This window comes from Caloenas nicobarica, chromosome 21 (assembly GCF_036013445.1).
Source record: "Caloenas nicobarica isolate bCalNic1 chromosome 21, bCalNic1.hap1, whole genome shotgun sequence".
NCBI lineage: Eukaryota > Metazoa > Chordata > Aves > Columbiformes > Columbidae > Caloenas > Caloenas nicobarica.
The window spans coordinates 2,747,816-2,772,501 of NC_088265.1; the positions used below are offsets into that span (position 1 = coordinate 2,747,816).

The 24,686-nt window shown below is 45.4% G+C and overlaps 1 protein-coding gene across 1 annotated transcript; it reads right to left on the reverse strand.

The window, feature by feature from the left end:
* Positions 1-1,694: 1,694 nt before the first annotated feature.
* On the reverse strand, positions 1,695-23,309 carry LRIG2 (leucine rich repeats and immunoglobulin like domains 2). The gene is made up of 18 exons (XM_065649477.1): positions 23,101-23,309; positions 19,760-19,831; positions 19,196-19,270; positions 18,566-18,700; positions 18,025-18,168; positions 17,763-17,906; positions 17,001-17,144; positions 16,597-16,740; positions 13,953-14,033; positions 13,032-13,103; positions 12,821-12,892; positions 11,269-11,429; positions 9,823-10,143; positions 8,633-8,914; positions 7,396-7,845; positions 6,774-6,923; positions 5,656-5,937; positions 1,695-5,038 (listed from the first exon to the last, which is right to left on the reverse strand). Exons 3-18 carry the CDS (start codon positions 19,264-19,266, stop codon positions 4,809-4,811), a joined length of 2,883 nt encoding a protein of 960 aa, XP_065505549.1. The 5' UTR covers positions 19,267-19,270; positions 19,760-19,831; positions 23,101-23,309; the 3' UTR covers positions 1,695-4,808.
* Between the last annotated feature and the right edge of the window lie 1,377 nt (positions 23,310-24,686).

The following is a 24,686-nucleotide window of genomic DNA, read 5'->3' on the forward strand; positions in this document are numbered from 1 at the left end:
AAACGCCAGGCTCGATTTGGCAGGAGGGAAGGTGGTTTAATGAAGTATCCAGTATCTCAAACCACCGAAGGATTAAAGCAAGGAAGGGATAGGAACTTCTGTGAAAACTCAGTCATTAGTGAAGCCCGAGGGTAGATGCAATTGTTTTCTGTTTTTTCCTCCCTTTGATGACCCAGTTTTTTAATCTCATCAGCACCAGGCTTCAGTGTTAATTTTTAAATATGCTTGGGTAACTGAGAACATTAACTATTCATGATCTTATCTTCAATAGCTGCTGGTTCTCTGACACCGTGCCAGGGTTGAGATGTACATCATGAACCAGGGAGAGCTGACCTTACCAGGGAAGGCGAGAGCTGGTTTTTCCTGCGCGTCTTGTTGAAACGATCCCAGGACGGGGTGGGGTTTCACAACCCTCGTGCTCCTGGGTAAACCAAGGCTTGTGGGGCAGGCTCGTCTCATCGAGGCCAACCCCCTGCAATTGCGGTGGCTTAAGAATATGTAAGAACACACACAAAAAAGCTGGGATTTGGGGATGCTGTGGACACTCCAAGTGCTTCAGCTCAAGCTCCCTGGGAAAACCCACCAGTCTGTAGGTACGAGGAGCCTCCCGAGCTGGCTGGAGGTGGCTCTGTCCAGCCAGGTACAGCCTGGTACCAGCACTGGAAGAATCTCTGGTTATCAGGCACATGAGCTGATAAATACAGAGACCAGGAGCTTGCACGCAGAGAAAGGGCAGCCCTTTCGCTCTTGCTACGAGGGGGGAAAACAGAAGCAACACCATCTGCTTACAGCCCGCCTTCTGCTTTTTGGATGTTTCAGCAAAGGTCCTATGGACACGGAGGCGACACGGGCCACGAGGAATCGGGCAGCGCTGCCAAACACGTCGCCTCTTGCTGCAGAAATCCGGGCAGGGACCCACGGTGAGGCTGCCAGCGGCTGCCCAGCCTCACCGCTCAGGCTGCGCGTTCCCCCAGCGCTCAGGAACCACATGCAAACGTCCCCGTCAGCAAGAACAGAGGACGAGGCAGCTACAGGAGCTCGGGTTAACTTGAGAAAAGCTGCACGGCGCTGAGAGCTGTGAACAGGTAAAACGGTGAGGTGAACAAAACGGAGCACAGGAGAGCAAAGGTGATTAATTATCAGAACACGAACCAGCACGAGAGTACAGTGATAAAAACGGAGGAAGTTATTCAAAGGAATAAAACACGCTTTTAGGAACAACGGCAGCTGGCGGGTGGGAGGTCCAGGGCTCTCCCTCCCTCAGCAGGGACGCAGGCACACGCTCTCACCAACTCACCTGTGCTGAGACTGTTGCCAGAAAGAAAAAAGTGCCTTTGGTACTTCAGAGGATGCGAGTAGCAGGAGGAGAGCGCTGGGAGTACAGCGCTGTGCGAGTCTTCTGGCCCTGAGTCACCGGCACCGAGGGAGATGTACCCCCACATTTCCAGAAAAGGGCGTTTCCTACTGGAAAACTGAAATAAGAATCACAAAATCAGAGAAGGGGTGAGGCTGGGAGGCACCTCTGGAGGCCACCTCGTCCAAGCCTCTGCTCAGGCAGGGGCACCTGGAGCCAGTTGCCCAGGAACGTGTCCAGACGGGAAAGTTTACTGTATTTTTTCCCCTATGAAAATTAAATATAATAGAACAAAAAAATGAATTATTTAATCTGGAAACTAACAAAATTACACAGGATGCTCAATGTATATAGCATTTTATTGAATGAAGGTATATTACAATAGACAAATATATTACACATGCTATACAAAATATACATTCGTATGTGAAAAAAATATAAATAGACACTAGGAAATAGCAACGGGGAACATGAGCAGCTTTGGTTATGAACCCACGGAGTTCCTGTACTGTGAGTACTTTGGCATTGATTGAAGAAACTGTTTGTGTTACTGAGAACAGAACAGCCCCTCCGTCCTACCTGCCCCTCCTGGAGGGAAGGGGGAAGCAGAGACACCCCATTTTTTCTGCCAGTCCGCCGCGGAATTTTTTTGCACGGCAAGGTGTTCACCTGCTCACAGGCTCCAGCTATTTACCACCAGTTTAAGGCCTTGAAAAATACCACTGCTCATGGAAGGATGCAAGTGTCCTAATTCATAATGGCAGCTTTACAGGCCAATATCTGCCAGAAACAAACGCATCTTTAGCTCTCCAATGGCTTCAAGAGCAAGTGCTTCAGTTTGTTCTGGTGCAGACAGCGTTACTTTTAAAGCCTTGGTTCTGGTACATCTCACCTACCTACGGGGAATTGAATCTCATCAGGGAGTTGTGCCCAGAGTACACCTGAGGTCTGGACATCAAAGCTGTACCGGGACAGAGCTGTGTGAGCTCAACTCCACAGAAGAGAGATGAAGGAAAAAGTCACCAGCACTTGCCAAAATGGAGACAGGAGGTGGAGCAGCAGCATCTTCCTGCCCTGCACATGCCAAGCAACACTCAGCCACAGCAGCCTGGGTGAATATTGGGAAACAAGGATGAGACTTTGCTGCTGTAGTTTCATGTCTTGACCTTTCTCATCTGGATTTAAACTGACAAGACTGGGTTCCTGCAACAGAGAGAACTTTGGATTGAAAATAAGCACCATGTCTTAAATGCCATCTAAGCCTGGAGGAAATAAAAAAAAGAAAGGAATGAACTTGAGATTCTTCTTTTGGCATGTCTGTTATTAAAACATTTCAGATGTCAGAGCCCAAAGAGAGTTTAACACACCTGTGTCTCTCTCTGCTTTATCCAGGGACAACTGGATCCTCTCCCTACTAAAGCTTCTGGCTACCAAAGCAATCACAGTCGCTTCGAGAGCATGGGAAGAGCCCTTGATAATATTTGCTCATTTGCATAGATATGCCTATTGTTCATGCCCAAAGAGCTGTGGGAAAATCATCATTATTCCCACCACTTCCTCACTCATTTACTCAATCCACAGCCTCCAAAGTTTCAGCTGTGATTCCGCACAACTGCATCTGATACTTCAGACACACACCCTTCTGTCCAGGAACGGCTCAACGGGAACTCTCACATACCTCCCTTGGGTTGGTCCAAAAAGGTCTTCCTGTCTTTATAAAAATATACCACGCAGCTGTTTTTGTTTTAGTCCACATCCTACAGCTTGGAAAAAATGCAACAATGACTAGTAAGAAAGCCCCTTGCTCTTTGGCGTGAGCATTCAGCATAATGTCAGAACACTCCAGCGCTGAGCACAACTAGTGGCTAAAAACCCATCGCTGAGTCTTTAAGCCCTTCTACACAAAGGTGTGTCTTCCCAGAAGAAAGATCTTTTCAGGAAGTCTTATCATGTTCTTTCTTTCAATTCTGTCAGGCACATTCCACTAACTAGTGAAGTTTGCGCTTCCTCTGTCTCAGCAAATGCTGGATTTTCACTATTGAGTGGCTCCCTGCTTATTGTTTCATTTCTCACCTGTCAAATATTTAAACATTTTCGCCATGCTGAGGTTTAGGGAACTATTAGAGTTCGACAGGGTAACAATTTTGCCTGATATTTTACGATAGAAAAGAACACAAGTGTTTTAAACTACATAGGCTGTGCAGAGGAAACAAAATTCACAGAGCATTTATCAAATGATCTCCCAATTTATCTGACACTTCCTCATCACAACATTCTTTTTGAAAGTTCACTTAACTCTCAGCTAGGAGAAATACACGGACACCTCCTTGCAACACACACAATATAGAGGCTTTTTTTAAAGACGAAAGCTCAGATAACCTTCTGAAACAAAGCACTCAGAACTCCCATCTTGCAGCTATTTTACCAGATGAGCAGAAGGAAACATTCTGTGTGCTGTTCCTTTTGTTTGCTATTTACGAGAACCTCTGGGAAGCTGGATACCCCAGCCTGGAATACGGGTTAACGCAGGTTTGTTGGGCCTATGCTCCTCTGGACAAAATGGGAATTAAATACAGAGATTGAAGGACTCTCTCAACATGGGTCAAACTGGGAATTCTGCTCACACCATGGAATGGATCAGCTTGCAGTCAGGTCAGCCGGGCTTAACACACACAGAGTTGTACGGAACAACAAAATTCATCAATATCACAGTTTCACCACATACCGAGAGTAAATTCACTTCTTTCCAAACCAAAAGACAGCTCTATCCCCTCAGAAACAAGCTTTCAGTCCCACCAAAAAAACCCAAACAATCAACAAAAACATATGGCTTGATACGCAGCTGTCAAGGCTAACAGTATGATACATACTTTGGCATGATAAAAAATATATTTACATTACAGCCAACACATTTATACGCTTAGTGTATACAAAATATTTATAAATGCAAATGTATTTACAACTAGAGTCCATTATTCATAGGAGAAAACAAGCCCCAGAGTTAGACTGCTAACAGACGTCTGCAAACACTCTAAGAACAAAAAGCTGGCCAAGAGTTTTATGCTTACAGTTACTGGGGAATTCCACGAGGAGGCCCTGAACATTTGTCTGCGAGCAGACAACGCGGTGTGAAACAGCTATGCATTCTGGAGAGATTTTCAAAGCATGCACCAACACAAAGGCTCCTTCCAACATCAGAAAAATCCACCTTTTAATGCTATTCTTGTGGATATGTCATCCATGTGTTCTGTTGCACATTCCCATGTTCCAATACACAGAAATCCAAGGAAAAAGGGCACGTGGCGCCTCCTCCTAGGGAGTTTGACCCTGTTTGGTCAGCCTGGGATTACAGACACACGTACACAAGCATCTTTGGCCTTGGGGTTAGTCCTGAGGTAGTAAATACAAAAAGTCACTTGATACAGATTTGCTTTCAAGGCTTCGTTTTAGCATCTTACGTGGTTTCGCTATAGTCATGAATGTTCCGTGTCCTATTAAAATCAAAGTTATGGTCACGTAACCTGTGGCAAGGCCGGGGTGAAGCGGCTTGTTCGCGGTCGCTGTCGATAACGCCCTCGTTGCGCAGAGCCCGCGGGGTCTCACGGGCTGGCTGCTGATGCACAAAGTGGGAGTGAGAGCACGCGAGGTCTTTGCTGACTCCCCATAAAGGAAGCTGAAACGGTTCTGCGGAAGAAAAATTAGAAAATGAATCGGAGTGACTCCACGATAAACACACTAGACAGATCTGAGTTGTGCAACTCAGTAATAGCAGTTTTTATGAGGTCATTTTCTCTGTTTTTGAGAGCATATTTTACTGGATTCCTGTTTCAGCAATTTGCTACAGTAACCAGAAAAAACACCCACCGTTTCAGTGTGAGTTTTTAAAAAGGCTACCTGGAAGAAAGTCAACGTAAAACCCATCAATTTACAGAAAAATAATCCTTGAGTGCTTTGAAACTCAGGCCAGCTCAAACAGAATGGCTACTTGAATTCCCTCTGTGAAGCTTCAACTCTTGGCTAATAAATGTCCTTGAATACATGCAAAGGATCACATTCCACAAGCTTTAAGCGATGAACTGCGGATTAAGAAATACCATCTTTTTAACATCACCCTCTTCAACTCTTGGGTACTGGATGCAAACTGAGGGCTAGTTCTGAGGACAGGTGGTTAAAAGCAGACGAGTTACTCCACAAACCGTGGTGACTCCAAGAATTAGCCATCCCAATAGCCAAGGGCAGCACACGGAAGGCCAGAAGAAACAGGGAATACAAATCAACAAAAGGGAAAAGGCGACACTCACCATTAATCTGCTGGGTGGAGATTTTCTTTTCGCTTATTTTGTCATGGTTTGTAAGGAAGACAGACATGTCTCTGTCTGCTAGGAGATTATCAAGAGCACTGGTTTCATGCTGGGTGCGTGCTGGATATGTTTCCTTGGGCATCTGCACCATGAAATTAGGGAGTGTTGGATCCAGAGGGTCCTCTTCCGTGATGTAGGCGTAGGGACAGTATTCTCGTGTCCTGGAGTAGATGTTTGCATTGTCATAACAGTCTGAGCAGATCACCAACGGCGCTGCGGCACCTGACAAACACAGCGGGAAAATAAAATATCGTCAAAGGGGATCCTAATTCAGACTCTAGTGCAGCGGGACTACAGATGAGAGGGAATGGAGAATGGGAGAGATGGGAAGAACTGAAGGATCGCTTCTGAAAGCCAGCCTAAATAAGGACTGGATGGCTTCTCAGCATTTGGATGGTAAAAATAGCACCTCTACAGACTCAACGACACAAATATCCTGAAAAGCTTTAGTTATGACTGTAGGAAGCAGACTATACGTCCGACAGAGGCAGTAATTTTACGCTAAGGACAAAAGGTACAGCAAGCCGTCTTCCAAGCTAACTTTATTTCCACCTCTAGTGCCTGGGCTCTTGAGATGCCAAAGAAAAGACCCTGCATAAAAATCTACCTTGACATTTAACCCAGGAATTCTCTAAAGACATCCCTGCCATGCTGAACAGAGCACAAACCCTGAAGCCAAGAGCCTCTGGAGGGAACTGTGCTGCTCTGGCACCTGAAGGACAGCAGTCACGACATCCCCGTGCAAAGGCACTTGTAGCAGATGTGAGCCCAGACGTTTGCTGGACCAAGGATTAAACGACGCACACAGAACGCAGAAGCCTTGATAGTAGAATATAAACCCACTAGAAGAAAAGCCGGAGAGGAGGAGATGCCTCAAATGAAGAACGATCGATGGAAATTTTATGACCAGCCTCAATTTTTTCCTCTAGAAAAAGCCACTTTTGATGTTACTGTGCAGAACTACCCTGCGTTGCACAATATTGCTGCCAGCTGTGAGGACTAAACAGTGCATCGGCGTCTGCTGAAATGCCAGGAACACAGGTGAGGGCTTTGCTTACCATCTGCACCTTTATGCACATAGCTGCCGGCTGGAGGCATGAGCTGCTGGTGGCTCCCGGCCTCCGAGTTACTGTAGCCTTCCTGGGGCTCCGACAGCGTTCCTTGGGACGAGAGGTAGCTGGGAATGTCCGCAGGTAGGTTCATCTCCTCTGCAAGGCAAAATTAACAGCTAAGCGTGAAGATTTCAAGGTAGTACCAACACTATTACATTGACAATGTCATCCAGAATTTCAACTCACATATAGTTAGATTTTTTTCTGCCTCAGTGATTATAAATCCGTACAGCTAGTTCCAAACTAACAGGGCCAGGAGGGGAATTTACCCACGTTATTCCAGGTCCTGACAACATTTGTAAGTTTTTTCAAATATTTGTTTCCAAACTTTACTGTTTTTCCTCAGTGCAGAACAAATTTAGTGTATAAGGAATAAAATGAACACACTTTTGATACTTAAAGGAACCTCCAGAATGAAGGAATTTGAGCAAATCCCTGAGGATATTTTAGAAAGAAATCTTCAGTTCTTCAATCCTATCCATCTGTAACAAATCCAGAAATTTCACCGCTGCTCAACAACTGTTTTGGATCAAAACCAGTGCTGAAGATGGCTGCTTTTGCGCTTTACCTGTGTTAGTGATGCTGTAATCTTCATTCTTCCTTCGCATGTGGTAGATGACGATAACCCACACCAGGGAGGTTCCCACAACGCAGCACACCACGACAATAATCACAATTCCCACTGTCGTCCAGCCGTCCTCCTCGTGGACAATGCCGCTCTGGGAAGAATCACAATTTGGGGAAGCCAGGACGTTTAGGTAAATATGGCCACGCTCAGTGCCCAGCGTGTTGGACATGATGCACGTGTACTTCCCAGCATCTTCTAGGCCGGCGTCTACAATGATAAGGAGTTGATTTGCGGCAGCAAAAAAATGCCGTTCTGTGACAGTCAAAGGGCCATCGTCTTTGGTCCAGTTGAGGCGAGGGGCAGGGCTGCCACCCGCGATGCACTGCAGGACGGCGGTTTCACCACGCGTTACCGTTCTGTCTTCCAGGGGCCGAACGAAGGAAGGAGTTTCTGCGACAGCAGAGGGAAAAAAACCATAAAAATAATAAGATAACTTTATTGTGCAACACCCATGTTTACCACATGATATTTATATAATACCCCCAGATATTTAAAAATCTGATCTTACAATCTGAATGTAAAGCTGAGCAATGAAACACAGGATTCAGGAAATCCTATGAGTTCAGCTCTTCCACGGATCACTGCAGCTAATGCAGGTATAGCAAACATCCCCAGCGGCCACAGCCTGCTGCTTTGTGTATTCCAATTCTAAACTGGCATACGATCAGAATATTAAGAGTCAGTGTCTTCAATAAATAATGCACTCTAGAGGGAACTGCCCTTCCATTATTACTTACGTTACCTGCAACTAAATTTGTTCTAAGACAATACGAATTATCTATCTAGTTTATACTGCTGGATTGATACACCTCTCAGTTCTCTTCTGCAAAGACTAACTTCACCAGTCAGCACTGTAGCTTGGCTTTTAAAGCTTCACTGTTTAGAAATAACGTCTGCATTCAAATGCCCCAAAACCACACAAAGCAGTTAGAGATGCTGCTCCAGAAGCAGCATCCTTAAATGTAAAGTTTGGAGGAGAAGAGGTGGGGCAACCATGGGGAAAATAAACTCCTCTCTTGTTCCTTATTGCAGAATACTGTCTGCAGATAGAGGAAAAGGAAAATTATATTCTTTGTATTTTAACTTCATTCTTTAGCACTTTACTCACAGATAAGCTACACCACCGCTGAAGAAGTGAAGTGACCCACACGCAAGCACAGATTAACCCACCGCTTACCCAACACTGTCAGTGTGGCGTTCGCTGACAAACCACCCGCAATGTTTTGTGCCATGCAGCTATAGATTCCCATGTCTTCGATTTTCACATTTGCAATGAAGAAGACATCGTCCTCGGGCATGACATGCATCCTCCTCTCTCTGGCCGCAGGGAAGTCTGTACCGCCGTCTTTCTGCCAGGAGATCTGTGGCGGGGGGTGACCCTCTGCAGCGCACTCCAGCCGGGCCATGGCCCCGGTGCGGATGGTGAGATCCATGGGGGTTTTCAGGAAAGAAGGTAATTCTGGATCAAAGGAGACGTAGTTTCAGTATTTTCAGTACCGGGGAAAAAAGCAACAGAAGCTCCACAGCACAGAGAATGTCTGAAAACAAACAAATCTGAAAGACACCTGTAGCTCTCCCTGAGAGAGAGGGGCAGATTCTGCTGAAGAACTGCACAAGTCTTCAGCAGTCACTTCTAATAAGCCTGTCCTCCAAATTTAAATACGCTATCTACAATGTTCATTTAAGATGAACTGAAGGACATTTCTCATGGAGAAGAGGCAGAAAAAAAGGTTTAGCTTTCTTCATAAGCCCTTCATCACTTTTTCTTCCCTGGTTATGGTGAAGGTGAATTTCCATCTCATTCGTTCAAGTCTGCATTACCTGTCCCAGACAAGCAAAGCAACACGGGCACCTCTGCTCTCGGACGCAATGGGGATCAGTGCTCCACTGACTGATGTGAACAACGTCTTCTTACCTCTCTTCCCTCCAGTCAAAATAAATAGAATCACTATGGCTAAAACCAATTGATTTTTCAGAGTCTGTTTTGAGTCCCACCAGTTGTTTTTAGCTGAATCTTCTCCAGCTTTACAAATGCATGGGAAAGGTGCTTAGTTCTGAAGAGACAGCAGAGGGAGCTTTTAGTTTAAAAGATTCTACCTCCACTTAACTATATGAACAACTAATTGTGTTATAATGAAGGCATGGGACATATCTGCCCTTTTGAAAAGTGAACAGAAGGCTTCTCACCCACAGAAAAAAAAAATCACTTATTTCCTCCTGTATAAAAAGATGTTGGATACTTCTAAATACCACTGAGACAGTTTTGAAAGACTATTTTGGTCCAGCTCTACTGAAAAACAGACTTGTAGCTATTTAAATACAGCTTTAGGGTAAAAGTGTTTCTCCTTTGCTACCACGATTGCTTACCATTGACAGTCAGCTTGGCTTTGTTGGAATAATTGGAGCCGAAGTGATTGGTGACAATGCACTGATACTTTCCTTCATCGGTGAAGTTCACATTGAAAAGGTGCAGGACAGTGGTATACTCGACCACCTCACCACTTTGCTGCTGGTATCTGGCAAAATTCTCGACCTCGGCGTCGTACAACACTTCGCTGTCCTTACGCCAGGCAGTGGACATGGGCGAATCGCTGCTGCTCACAGCGCTGCACGTCAGAGTCACGTTCATGCCTCGCAGGGCAACTGTGGTCTCAGGATGCACTCTGATCTGCGGTTTAGGGAAATTATCTGAAAATAAAAGCGTCGAGATTAGTTATTTTCCTCTTCGACTTGCAATTAGTACTCACTCAAAAGACAAAAGCAGAGAGCTTTGGGAACACATGTCCTTCTTGAGGTGCACATATTCAGCTGTTTCCAGTTGGAAAGAAAGCTGTGAAAGAGGATTAAAACTGCCCGTAGGCACACAGTAAGCACTGAGAACAGCCAGCGTAGAAGTGTGGTCCTGAGCAGTGCCCTGTATTTTGTACAACTGTCTGGAACTTGCTATATTTAGACCACACACAAAAGTCGTGCTCAGCTGAAGAGCTAGGCTATTTTACAAAGGACTGAGACTTGTTCTCAAATAGTTCAAATATCTTCAAGAGCCTTTAAGTTCTACGAATACAAAGCATAGCAAGCTGGCAGTTCACTCTCTCTCATTCCACTTGATGAGAGTTATTTCAATACCTATTATTTCAGCAGAGACATTCTCAGAGACGCACACAGCGTTCAGTGTCAGGCACCACGGTGGTGATATTAGAATGGAGAAGCAGGTGCTTGCACCCACATGATGATTATTGTAGCCTTTACCACCAAATGAAAGAATTGTGTACACACGAGTAACACTTATCAGACTGCTCACCCACAAAATGAAACAACAGGCTATTTCCAAGCCTGCCACAGACTTCGCACGTGACTCTGGGCAGAGTCTCTCAGCTTTCCATCTCACAGTTACAAAAATAAACAGGCTTAAGTCTGCAACTGTGGTGGCAGAACCAGATAAACATTATGGAGCATCAGAAAATGCAGCAGAGTATTAACTACTCTGATCTTGCTGGTATGGACAAGAACCAATAAGGATGTGTCAAACAGCCCTTGCAAAGCTAAAGGGACAATGGAAGCATCATCAGTTTTTAACAATAACCTAAATGAAAAACAATGTACTCTCACAGAATTATTCCCTCAGGTTAGCTTCAGTGAGCAAAAAGAAATAGAATTAAATCCCAAGCTCCAAAGCAGACCCGGTGATGTAGACAGGCCCACACGCGCATCACGGCCAAGACCACCAGCAGTGCTGCAGCCCCATTTCAGAGAGGTGCCTGCGCAGGTTTGTGTCACCGGGTTTTTAGAGCAAAAGTCCTTAACAATACCAACCACAGACAAAGTCATCGGGGTCCACGCTGAGCAGGCTGTGTCCTGCCAGCCACTCGGGGTGGGCACAGCTGACGTTGAGGGTCTGCAGGCGGCTGTCGCTGAGCCACTGCGGCAGCCACTTCAGCTGGCAGTCACAGAGCAAGCTGCTGGTGTTCAAAATGCTGCAGACACAAGGCGAAAATCAAAGTTTCGTATTTCACATTCCCACAGGTGATTTCACGCAACAACTTGAAGTGCATATGTTCAGAAATGTCCAAGATTTACAGTATTCTTTTATGCCTATAGGTATTTATTATAAAGTGTTAGCTATGTATGCTATAAACAACCCAGAAAAACCTTCCCTCTATGTCAGCATTAAAACCTTAAATTTTTTTTATTTCTGAAGAAAATAACCTTGGACTCTTGACTTCTTTAAAAAAAAAAAAAATTGAGCTTGTATTTACAATTATCCCATCCCTCTTTAAAGTAATTAAAAGGAACATAACACTGTAGAGCAGCTCTATGTCTCAAACTAAACACGCTTGCCATTATGAAATTAGTGTAAGCCTCAATATTCATTTTCATGCCACCTAATAAATATTTGAGAATGAAAGCAATTTGTTTCATACAGGTATCTGTTGCAGATTGTTTTCTCTGCTCCACAGAAAAACTGTGAACAGGAAACAACAATGGGTCACTTTTCCCCCACCATCTGCTTTCAGAGTTTCCTAAATATTATGTATGAGTATGACTGACTGGAGAAAATCCAGCATTTTAGCAAGAAGTGATCTGCCACCAGATAAACCCAGCAGCCAAAGAGACACACAAGGAAACCAGAATTCCGGCACGCTGTTTGCTGTACATACCAACAACTCCTCACTTTGAATATACATTAGACAAGGCGACAAAAGTCTTTAACACCTAAAATGTGTCTCCTCAAACTGGCAGATCTTGTGGACTAACAGTCCATCTGGCCAAGATTAACTAATTGAATAACAGTTTTAAAACAGATTACACAATATTCAGAGACTTTAACTTGGAGATGACTGACTTACAGTAGGATTAGTCTTGGGTGAGAAGGTCACTTCACGTTATACTTTAAATGTCTGAAGATCACAAGAGGCTCCAGCAGCTTAAGCATCTGCTGAGCAAGTAAAAATTCTCATCTAGCTGTGAATTTTGAAGTCTTTCCCTAGCTCCAAAAAAAGGAAGACAAAATGTAGCATTTGCTAAGCCCCCTGACAGATTCCTGATGAATGATATCTCTTGTTCACTGTCCACATGCCAGCATGTGCTGAGTTTGCTACAAAACCATAAGATGTGAAAAATTTAATGGCTCAGCACTGCAAGAAAAAATACTTTCAAGGAGTTGTGACTAATGAAATAGAGGTGCAGATTTTATCAAACCTTAATACTACCGACTTTGAGTCGACAACTTAACAGTATTGCTTTAAATATTTCATAATGAAAGCAGACACACTTCGGTCAACTTCAGCCAATCCTATGGTGGCCAAAGGATTCTTTACACGGTAGGACTCGTAGAGAAACTGTAAAATAACTGTCATGTACTTACAGCTCCTTCAGGTGAGCCTGGGCAAAAAAAGCATTTTCTTGGATGGACATTACTGCATTGTTGCTTAAATCTCTGTAAGTTAAGCAAAGAAAACAATAATGGGTAAGTGTGATTTCATATGCTACCTTCAGCTAAATTCTTGAGAATTTGAGAGAGAATATGAGACTGAAGTTGGCAAATAACTAAAAGCTCTACAAGACAAAGTACTTACAGGTGTTCAAGTCCTTCAAGACCAGAGAATGCTTTTTTGGTAATTGACTTAATCTGGTTTCCTTGCAAGATTCTGAAAGACAAAACCCCCCAAACCCAGAAACCAGCTTGAATGTCAATATGAGTTCAAAAATAAGACCCAAAAGAAATTCCCTATGATGTTTAAATAAGGCTTTTTCTAATTGTAGCTGAGCTAGAAGATCGAATACTGTTTTTAGAGCTTAAAAACTCAACTCATTTTCCCAAGAAGACTTTCTTTTCCATTCTGACTCATAGATTTAGGTTAGAGATGTGTCAGCAGATAATTTAAGTCAGTAGGATGAAACAGGGATAAGTACAACTTGGGAGCAGAGCAATAACTTCCTAATACCAAGCTGCTGCAAACACACTAGCTCCTCAGATTGCATCCTCACGCCAAGCTATTCGTTAAAAGTAAAGTCTGTAGCTCCACAGGATGGAGCTTCCTACAAAGCACATGGCACTGGATGAAAAGTGCATAGTCTAAGTACTGAAAAGCTGATAATTCAATAGTGTTTCATGTTTGCTTCAAAATACTTTGTGGTTTGTTAGTTGGTTGCTTTTGATAAGCAACAACTTCTACCCACACTAAAGTAGCACAAAATGTTACAATCATCACACAGCGGGACTGGGCTATTCAATAATAAATGCCACCAAATACTTATGCTTAATTTCTTCAAACTGGTGCTGCAAGGTGATCCAGTGTTACACAGACCCAAACACTCCCGAACATGGAACCCAAGCCTATACCAAGAGGTTGCAGCACAAGCGCAGATAAAATGAATACAGCTGCCAGCTGGAAAGGCTTTCTGCCTCATGTCATTGATTTATAATTACTTAATATTTTGCACTCTACTCTGCGTGCCTGGGAAGTACCGTCATTGCAATGGTTTGTAATACGTACAGTTTATCCAGCCTGCTGAGTCCCACAAACGCTTCATTTGCGTCTTCTATGGCCCAGGAGATCTCGTTGTTCCGCAAATCCCTGCAGGAGAGGAGATTTCTTATAAAGAAGACATATAACATCATCACGACCCCTGCTAGCGGTGAGCTGGGGAGGAGACCTGACTGTGGGACCTGCTGGGGTGTCTGGCACAGCATCACCCGGAAAGGCTCAAATCTTTTATACCACTAAGCTTGTCAGAAGATTAATTTTTCAGGGAAAATACGACTTGTTCAAGATCAGTGCTGCAGAGAGAACCACAAACAAATTCTGCAGTGCAACTTCTTGATGTGGTATGGAAGGGAAGACCCAGTCTGACGAGCACTTCTCATGTGATGGATTATTTACCAGAAGCTGGGAGACGCTCCCGAAGCAAGTTGGTTCATGTCAGTGAATTAAACAATAGACTAGCAGCATTAATCTTCCTGAGTAACAGGCTTATAACAGCATTAGCATATTAAGAGATTACACACAGGTTATAGTGTAAGGCTGCCAGGTACAAAGCAGTAGATTTTCAGAATGAAGTTGATATTCTGCTCACAGATCTTGTTACCAGCTAATGGGATTTCTGTTTGACCTCTGCACAGCACTTCGGCCCCTCACGTAGAAGAGCAGACTCAACAGCAAAAGCAACACAGCAATATGGTTTGGCGAGCATTAAATGCTTTTTAGCAAAAAGGTGAAATAAATTCAGTTGTGTTTTTAGCCTGAATGGAATGGACTGAGCCAGGAGTTCCTGTCAAAACCACAGTTTTTGTCTGTTTTGATACCACGTTGCACAGAAGTCCCTGCAGACCAGAGTGTGTTTAAAGGAAGATACAACAATGAAAAATAGTTTCTGCTGCATTTTACCAGATATTATATGCATTAGCTTGATGAAGCTTCCAAATAAGTCAACTGACACAGGAAGCAGACGACATGTTTTCTTATTTTTCTTACTTTAAAATATGGAAGTCTTGCTCTTAACACCATGCAGCAGTCATTTCCACAATTAATATGTATACACTTTAAAGTTTAGGACAAAGAGGAGAAAAGAATTCCATGATTCATGCATCACAAGGTCTTAACAAATATGGCCTTGACACTTGGTCATAATAAGTATTTTCCTCTTTGAAAATTAAGGTACTGGACATGGATGTGATCTAATGAGAAGAATGACTAGATGAATAATATGCCATTTTTTTCCCAAATTGCTAATTCTTGCAATTTGAGACTTGTTTCCAGAATCATCTCCACATCTGCTGCAGAATTTTAGACTGCAAATGCTGGAGCGGTACCAACGCCAAGCTACTCACAGTATTTATGAAGTAAATAATGCAATCAGATGTAAAACTTCAAAACTTCACTGCTATTCTTAGACACACCTTTAATCCTACCTTGCAGTTAATATACAGTTTCTGTAGTTTATCCTCGTTAATTAAAGCTACATTGCAGAATAGCGGCAGGAGCTGAACGTACAGAGACATATTTATGTCAGCCTTCACACCGAAACAACCAGTACACAAGCAACAATGGAACTAATCCGACAGCAACACGGTGTCTCCTGTTGTTTGAAGTATTTTTCCACTCCACTACTCAGACCACTTAGCAAAATGAGTGAGCAGCCCAAAAGAAAAGTCCCTCATTGTGTGAGCTGAGGAGTTGGCTCCTCACGCTTGCCTGCGCTCGAATGCTTGGAGCCTGTTAATCACCCTGGCCCTCGGTCGCACATTCCAACCCCGAGCGAACGTCCAGTCTTTGCGCCGTCCCTGCCTCTGAGGAGCCCAGGAAAACCGACTAATTAATCTGCTCTTGTTCTTTTTCATGCTACTCTAAATCTAAGAAATTAGTTTTAATTATTTCATTAAAAGGTTGCATTAAGGTTAACAGAATATGACTGCTTACATAAATCTCTCTGGTGAGTTTGCTTATTTAAGCATTTATTTAATGAACTGACAGAGGGGTTATAAACTTTCACTCCTTTCTCAACTGCCATTGTTTAGGATGATTACAACTGTTCAGATCTGCTTGGGACCCCTTTTTTTTTGTTGTTGTTTAAAGAGCCAGGATTGAGTCTTTTCTTGTCAGGAATATCCAACAGCTGCAGCTCCTAGGAAAGGTCCTGGCAAGAGCAGAACGACAGCAAGAACTGATCCCACACACTCCGACCTCAGCACAGAGCAGGGTGGGCTAAACCCGACCTGCCGCAACCAAAAGGGCTCGCTGCTCGGTTTCTGAGGTTCCAACCCCAACTAAAGCACCTGGAACACTGGAATAAAGAGAGGTCCAGGCCGACCATTCCCTCCACAAAGCGCATCTACACAAGCTGACTACCCAGCCCTTCCCAGAACCGCTGTGATGGGCAACTGGGCGTCCAAGGTCACCAAGTCACTGTTTCTTGTCATCACTAAAATTAAGTGGTTGGTTTGGGTTAGCTGGGCCAGAATCCTGTTATCTCTGCAGATCAAAAAGATTATCAGCCCCATCACAACTGCAGGCAGGACAGCACACGACAACAACAAAACACTGATCTCAGGCTTGCACGGTGCAATATTCATCGTCTTTACTCCCCCAAAAGCTTCGCTGCGTTAAACTGAGATTTCAACTAGAAGGTTTCTGTACTTACAAGGTTCGAAGGTTTGTCAGGCCCCTGAACACACCATCAGCAATGTGACTAATGCGATTGTCACCCAGGTTGAGTTTCTCCAATAAACCGAGTCCCACAAAGGCAGACTCCTTGAGGCGAGTTAGCTGGTTGTACGACAAGTCTCTAGAAACATTGAACATGCACTTTAAAAGGCAAGTAGGGGGATTAATTATGAAGATAATATCGAACTTGATTAACTATTGCACTTTGTTTGATTTCTCTAACAGAACACTTATAAAAATTAGTTAAATACACAGCATTACCATTGGCCTAACAACGCAACTGAGAGCTTGCTTTGGTAATTCACTCTTGCTACGTATGTGTGATCCGATCTGTTACTGCAACACTCCAAAATCCCCAGTGAAGAGCAGCCCACGACTTACAGCTCAGAAAGTCTTTGGCAGAACTCCCACGCATCTGGACTGATCCTGTTAATGGCATTCTGGCTAACATAGAGTTGTTGCAATGTCCGCAGACCATACAGCCAGCCCTTGTTTACTTCTGTTAAGTTATTATGTTCCAGTTCTCTAAGGAATTAGAAGGAAAAAAGCATTTGCCAAATAGATAATCAACAAAACATATTTACAAAATTTCACCTTGTGGATCTCAAAATTATTTATGAACATTAAACCTTAGGCAGCCTGAAATGTACAGTTATATTCATCCCACTGAAACCAAAAGAGCCAGCTGAAGTACATGAAGAACTGAGTAACAAAACAGCTGTAGTGATGCAGTGGCAGAAGCAAAACTCTAATCTCTGTTCTCAAAGACTATTTCTTTTTTAAAAAAATCTTTTGCTAACACTGCATGGCACACCCCTGCGCTATCTGTGTCAAAACAGTCACACCACAAAGAACTGTCCCATGTTAGGGAGAGTGCAAATGAAAACCAGCAAAAAGCAACCTACAGAGTCAGAGCATTCTTGATCAGCACAAGAGAAGAAGTTGGGGAGAGAGCCAATATCTTTCCACCTCCGAAGTAACCAAACACAATATCAAAACAACAGGAAAATACAGATCTGGAAACTAATTCCCTGTGATGCTCATCAATATCTCAGCACAGCCTCGATGTAAGGGAAACCACAAAGGACACAACCCCCCACAGCTAGAGTCCTTAAAATAAATTCCACAACTAGGCATACTCACAATTCTTCTATATTACCCAGGCCAAAGAATGCTCCGTCCATCAGTCTGCTAATCCCATTGCGCTGCATTTTCAAGGATTTTAAGGATTCCAGTCCTTGGAATGTAAGACTTTCCACTATTTTAATCCGGTTCCTTTTCAGTTCCCTTTTATAAAGATGACATTCAAATATTAAGACACCTTTCGATAAGCACCACTTTGTGAAAGTCAAGAACTCATACTGAGATGACATCATGTTTTTAAGCTTTCAAGGCTGCTACTTACAGAAACTGCACGTGAGGCAATTTGAAGATCTTTGGTGGAATCACACTAATCCTATTTCTGTTCAGCTTTACCACCATTAGTGAGCTAGATAAGTTATCAAGACAGCCTGCTTCTAGAGTAGTTATTCTGTTGTTACTCAGATTCCTAGGGAAAGAAAAAAGAAGCCTTTCAGATCATGAAGAGTTTTACGAACAAAACCGCACAAGCACTTCAGAGCGACCACTTATTATTAGAACTCAAATTCCTTGTGAAATCACATCAGAAATCTGAATTCTGGTCTACCAAACTCAATCACTTTTCCCAAAGGAATCAGTGCTAGGAGCTGATTTTTACTGCATGCCCATGCTTCAGTTAGACATGGTCAAGACAATGTCAACAGCGAGCTATTCAAAACGGGCAGAAATCATTCCACGTCCCTGCTGGCTGAAGCACCTGCACTCTGACAACAGCAGTTCCTGTTTTCCATACCATTTGAGAAAATGCAATACAGACTGGTATGAAAAATATGGGATCCCAGACAGAACAGGTCACTCATACTTACAGGTACTTGAGCTGCATCCGTGGAAAAGAAGAAGCTTTAATTTCCGAGATAAGATTAGAACTGAGATCTAGATTTTCCAATGAAAGGTAAACTTGGAGTTGCTCAGCATTTATTTCTGGGATGGTATTGTGTACCCTGAAAAATACCGGCAACAAATATGATTGGTGAAACACGCCATCCTTTCAAGTTGCACAGCTGAAACAGCTACAGGATTCTGTACACCGTTATTAGCACACCTCTCAAATGGAACATGTAGCACACACTTCAGAGTGTGAATTCCTAAAGCAATATTGAAAATCCAAGAGCTATTTGCCCCCCTGACATATGAAAAGATTCCAACTCCGGGGCCTGTAGTTGGGCTGTTCCTTGTGGGAACCGTCATTCCTGGCCTGAATCCCTCCCCTTCAGAGCTGCCTGCCTTGGTTGACTGCATTTTATTGGTAATTTAGGGTGACTTGATTGTCTAACTGATTTGTATTTCTTTAAAGAGTGCTTACATATTCCCTAAAGCACTTTAGAGGAGCAGTATTTCAAGACAAAAGAAGCTGTTTTCCTACAACTTGATAGCAGAACTCTAACACAATTCTCCCATTTGTTAAAGGAGAAAAAGGCAGACAAGCTATTACTTACAAGGAGAGAAGAGTTATGTTAGAAGTTGTTTCTCCAAAATATGGAATCTCACTTAGTTCATTGTAATTCATTTTCCTTCAAAACAAAACAAAACAACAAGATTACTGGCACTTCAAAGAGAAAAAATACCCTTCTGTACACAGCAGAAATAATTCATATCATAGAACGCATTTAACAATTATGTTAATAATTGTAGTTGACAAAAAAAATCCCCCGAAGCTTAAATACTAATAATTTGAACAATTTAATAGTGAAGCACACCCGTTATTACCATTTTCATGGATACTGCTACTTCTCTTTAACTTATAATCAACTATAGTCAACACAAGCATGTCTCGTTTCTTTTTTAAAATATTTGTTTTCTAATCTTTTATTAAAATGTTTTTTGCTCACAAAGCATCAGTTTTATACATAAAATGTGCTGCCAACACAGAGCATCTATTTTTAATTAACTGGCACTGAATACTTCTACAAATTGGATCAGATATCTGGACATGCAATGAAATGCAGTAATTAGAATTATTTAGAAAAACTTTAGTTTATCCTCACAAAAAAGCAACTTACACTTCTTGTAGTGTATGAACAGACAAATCAATGCTCCAGTTGGACGACAATAAATGATTATGACTTAAATCCCTAGAAAACAAAGAGAAAAAAAGCTTATAGAAGGTGAGTGCTTCAGTGCCGGCTGGTTTTGCTTATAGGGAACAACCACAGGAGTTGGATTGTTTCAATGGGCAAGAGAGTTGTTCAATTTTTTTAATGCCCGTACTGGATGTTGATGCTATTTCTATTGCTTTAACCTTCAAGCAGCGCTTCACTTTTGCTTAAGACTTGGTGTATAAAATGTTACATGGAAAAAAAACCCAAACCCACACCAAATGGGTCCACTTCTGAGAGCTCTTTGGGCACAGACTATCTCTGTTTTGTGACACGAGCCAAAGCATGACCAAGAAAAATCAAGTTTGTGACGGAAACCTGGTTCTACCCATACCGAGGACAGACAGACATCGCTCCAAACTGGGAAACCACCTCATCTTTTTGACGCCTTTCTGGCACGAGTCCAGAACAGAAACAAATCCCCGAACTTCGCGCCGACAGCCTGAGCCGCTGTGTGTTTGACAAGCCTGACACCGCGACCGAGCTGCTGAAACGCGACTGATACCCTCAGCACAGCCAGAAACAGGGGCAGATAGCACTGAACGCTGCCTGTGAAATCAAACATATCTATAGGTGCATATATAACCGAAAACTGCCCATGAAATCAGAAAGTCTGTCTCTGCTAGCTGGTTGTGCCTGCCCGGCAGCGAGACATCGCGCTTCTCGCTCCGTTTCCAACACTGAGATCATTCAATCACACAGCAAAGATTTCTGCCCTCACGCAGAACCAGATATCATTCCATTGCTCTGGAAAAGCCAAAACCAAAGAACCCATCGTTTCAGAAACACATTTTTACTGTGAGGCCCATATTATGCAAGATACAGCGCAAACACGCAAAATTTGTATTTTAGAGATTCATCTGGTATTGTGTATAAAATCATATAAACACTCATGTTGAGCTGAAGTGGTATTCATCCCTCGAGGAAATAAAACAGAATGCACACACCAAATTGATTACCATACACTTATTCCTGGAAAATTATTGTAATCCAGCCCAAGTGAGCACACCCGCTGCCTCCCCGGGGCTCTGCCGGTACAGCTGGTGATGCAGCAACAGCCATTCCAGCTGCAAATACACCAGCTCACCCAAAACACCTGTTGTGAATGGAACTAGCTGAACTAATTAACTGACCTAATCTCCTTTTACTCATCATGTCCCTAGTTACCAGGAAATACAAACACTTTCAGGACTGGAAGGCAGCGACCACCAGCATCGTGCTACCTTTTCCCCCTCGCGCTACGAGCAGGGTTTGTGTTCCTTGTCCTGAAGAACGCGATGTTAAGATGCAGACTTATCAAAAACCATCTCTTTGACTTCCCTACCCTTTTCATCACCTGCCAAGTAATCCACAAAACATATGTAGTTTAGCAGGAAACATGAAGTTACAGTTGCCTGAATACTTCCGTCATGAAAGAGTTCAGAAGGTGCTCTCCTGGCCTTATTAAAAACAGCAAAAAACCAACAACCACCAAAAAAACCCCAAGAAATAAACCCAACAACAACAAAAACCCAAACCAAACACAAAACAAACACAAAAACCACCCACAAAAAACCCACCCAAGCCCACACACGCACTGGCAGCATCACCTGCAAGTAGTTTGAAAGAATTAGGGAAAACAAGAATGTTTACTCCTCAAAATCAGGTGAACTGAGAGGAAAAAGCACATCAAGGACTTTTTCATGTGAGAAATATTAAGCTTTGATTAATTTTAAACAGCTTGCGTACATTACAGCTCATTTAGATTCAGAACAGCTAGAGTAGTCCTAGGGAAGAAAAAATGTCACCCCCCCACACACACGCTTTGTGTGCCAAAATCCTGAAAGCCACAACAGAGAAAATACACTTAATTGTTGTTTGCAGCATATGTCCGATTGCGCAACGCAGCGCCAGCACCGCTCCTTCCCATCGCAGTTTGTGCCAAGCAGTTGAAAACGCACCCTGTGTCAGCTTGGGGACAGACATGAGTGTTTGTTGAAGCTTGAAAACTTGCTCCCCAAACAGCATGAGTATCATTCTGCTTGTTAGCCACCTGATGAACCTCCAACTCACTTTTCCAGACACTGACACCCTTCCTGACAAGTGCCAATGTTAAGATACCCTCATAGCTTTCTAAACGGGAAAGGTTTCACAGACTGGTTAGTTGTATTTCTGTGCTGAAATACACGTTTTCTCTGAATCGTTTCCAATAGGAAGAGAACTACAGAACCACAAAGGGGCAAGAAGGTGACAAGCTTCCTTACATGTGCCCAGTTTTTAATATAGATCAGGCTCGAGCCCTTCTAGAAGAATTCCTGGCCTTAACTGGACATCGGTTTGTATGTTTATACTGTCTCCCAAACAGGCTTTATTTTCTTGATCTGGAATACTGTTGTTTCTATCAACCAAGAAACATGATCACTCCAAGAGATCCTAAGAACTCCTCTGTACGCAAGGGTGGGGTTTGATGTCCTTCGTATTTCAGCATCTCTTCCAGCCCAGTCCCCTGCAGCCAAAGGTGACACACGCAATGGTGACTGTGACAGTAACGACCAAGGAAGGATAAAGGCAAACAGGGCTCAACCCCGTGTGAATGCTATTCAGCACACTGTCTAATTGAACTCTTGGGAGCAGAGACTGAGGGTGGCTCTTAATTGTGTTGTGGGGTGTTTCTGGAAAAAACAATGGCAGCAAATGTCAAGAGGAGCCCACGATGGTTTTCCTGAGGGAAAAGGAGTCACTGGGCAGCAAAGGGATGCAGGGGAATCAGCAGCCGGAGAAACTGCCACACCACACAGCTGGAGTCAGGGGCTGGAAAGGGTATTTCCAAGCACAAACATAAGGGACTGTGTCCTACAGCCTAACCTGCAAAAAACATTAAGTCCTGGCTTGAGTGGCATCATCAAAATCTTACTGTAGCCACAACCCGCTGCTGCTTCGCACTCATTTCAAACGTTTTCTCATTTTTGTGACCCAAAGACGGAGCCTCCTCCGGGCGGCTGCGTGTGCAGCGCTGCCAGCCCCCCCGCTCCCGGGAGCCGGGCTCCGAACCGGCGGCCGTTCCCCCCGCACCTCCCCGGGCTGTGCCGCACCCGGCCGAGCGCCCCGGGCCCTGAGAACCCGCGGCCCACCGAGCAGCGCCCGCCCCAGAGCCCGTCCAGGCCCCGGCCCCACACACCCCCCGCCGCCGCCCGTTAGGCCGCGGCCTCCGCACAGCCCGCCGCCCGTTAGGCCCCGCGGCCTCCCCGCCCGCCGCGCTCACTCACAGGCCCGTGGTGCCGGCGGGCAGCGGCGGGATCCTCCGCGGGCCCGGCCCGCCGGGCAGGCGGTGCCGGCTGCAGTCCAGCAGGCCGCGGCGGCAGGAGCAGGGCGCGCCGCAGGGCTCGGCGGCCGCCCGCGCCCACAGCGCCGCCGCCGCCAGCAGCAGCAGGGTCCGCGGCAGCGCTCCGCGGGCGGCCCGCACGCCCGGCCCCGCTCCCCGCATCCCCCGGCCCAGCGCGGCCCTGCCCGGCCCCGCGCCGCCCGCCCGGCCCGGCCGCCGCGCCCCGCCCCGCCCCGCTACGTCAGCGCGCAGGCGGCGAGGGGCGGGGCTATGAAGGGCGCGGCCGCTTGAGAGGCGTGGCTGTGAAGGGCGTGGTCGCGCGGGGGCGGGGCATACGGGAGCCCCGCCCCCTGGCCGCCGCAGAGCCGCTGCGGTGTCGCCGGTTGCGGTTTCGTCGCTGCTGGGTCGTTGCGTGTCCCGCCGGCCCCCAGCCCCGCCCTGGGTCTGCTCTGTGCTCCAGGCGGTGCCGTCACCCAGCTCCCAGGCAGCGCCAGCAACCGTTGGCTTCTCTGGGAGCCCTGGGGCTTGCGGTGCCCTGCGAGCCAAGTGTTGTCATAGAATCATAGGATCATTTTGGTTGGAAGAGACCCTCAAGATCATCGAGTCCAACCATTCCCCCACCCCTGGCACTGACCCATGTCCCTGAGAACCTCATCTCTGTCTGTCCAACCCCTCCAGGGATGGTGACTCCAGCACTGCCCTGGGCAGCCTGTTCCAATGCCCCACAGCCCTTTGGGGAAGAAATTGTTCCCCAGATCCAACCTCAGCCTCCCCTGGTGCAACTTGAGGCCGTTTCCTCTGGTCCTGGCGCTTGTTCCTGGGGAGCAGAGCCCGACCCCCCCTGGCTCCAAGCTCCTTTCAGGCAGTTGCAGAGATCAGAAGGTCTCCCCGGCAGCAGCAGCCCCCACGGTACCAGTGGTTGCTGGTGTGCAGCCAACACCAGTGCCCAGCACCGCGTACCAACACCTGCTGGGAACCTGCAGCAGCCAAACCGCCAGGTACCTGCAGCCTGACGCTGCGTCCCCTCTGCAATCCGTCTGTCCTTTTCACATCCCACTGAGGAGCTTGGGCTACCCCGAGCCCCACTGCTGAAGATGGCAGCTCAGTGCCATGGCCACGGTTCCATGCCATCCCCCTGAGGATGGCCGAGGGCTCCAGGGAGCAGAACCTCAGGCATTAAGTGGGTGCACCCCGAGATCTGGTGGGAAGCCATGTGACTACTCCCAGGAGGTCTGAGGGGGTCCCTGTGCCCGGGTTGATGCTGTTCACACGCTGCCACCTCGTGGTCCTGGCCCCGGCCGAGAAGGGACACGTGTGCAGGGTGGCCTTGCTCTCCGAGGGTCCTGCTGCCCACTTGCAGCAGGTTTTGGGTGAGCCAGGCATGGGCACCACGCTCCCACTGCAGCCTCTGGTGCTACAGCGGACAGCGGGCTGGTAGCTGGTGGCAAACCCAGCCTGCCCTGTTGTTATGGAGCTGCTGAAAGCGCCGTTCCAAGCTGGCTCAGGAGAAAACATACTCCCTCCCCTCGA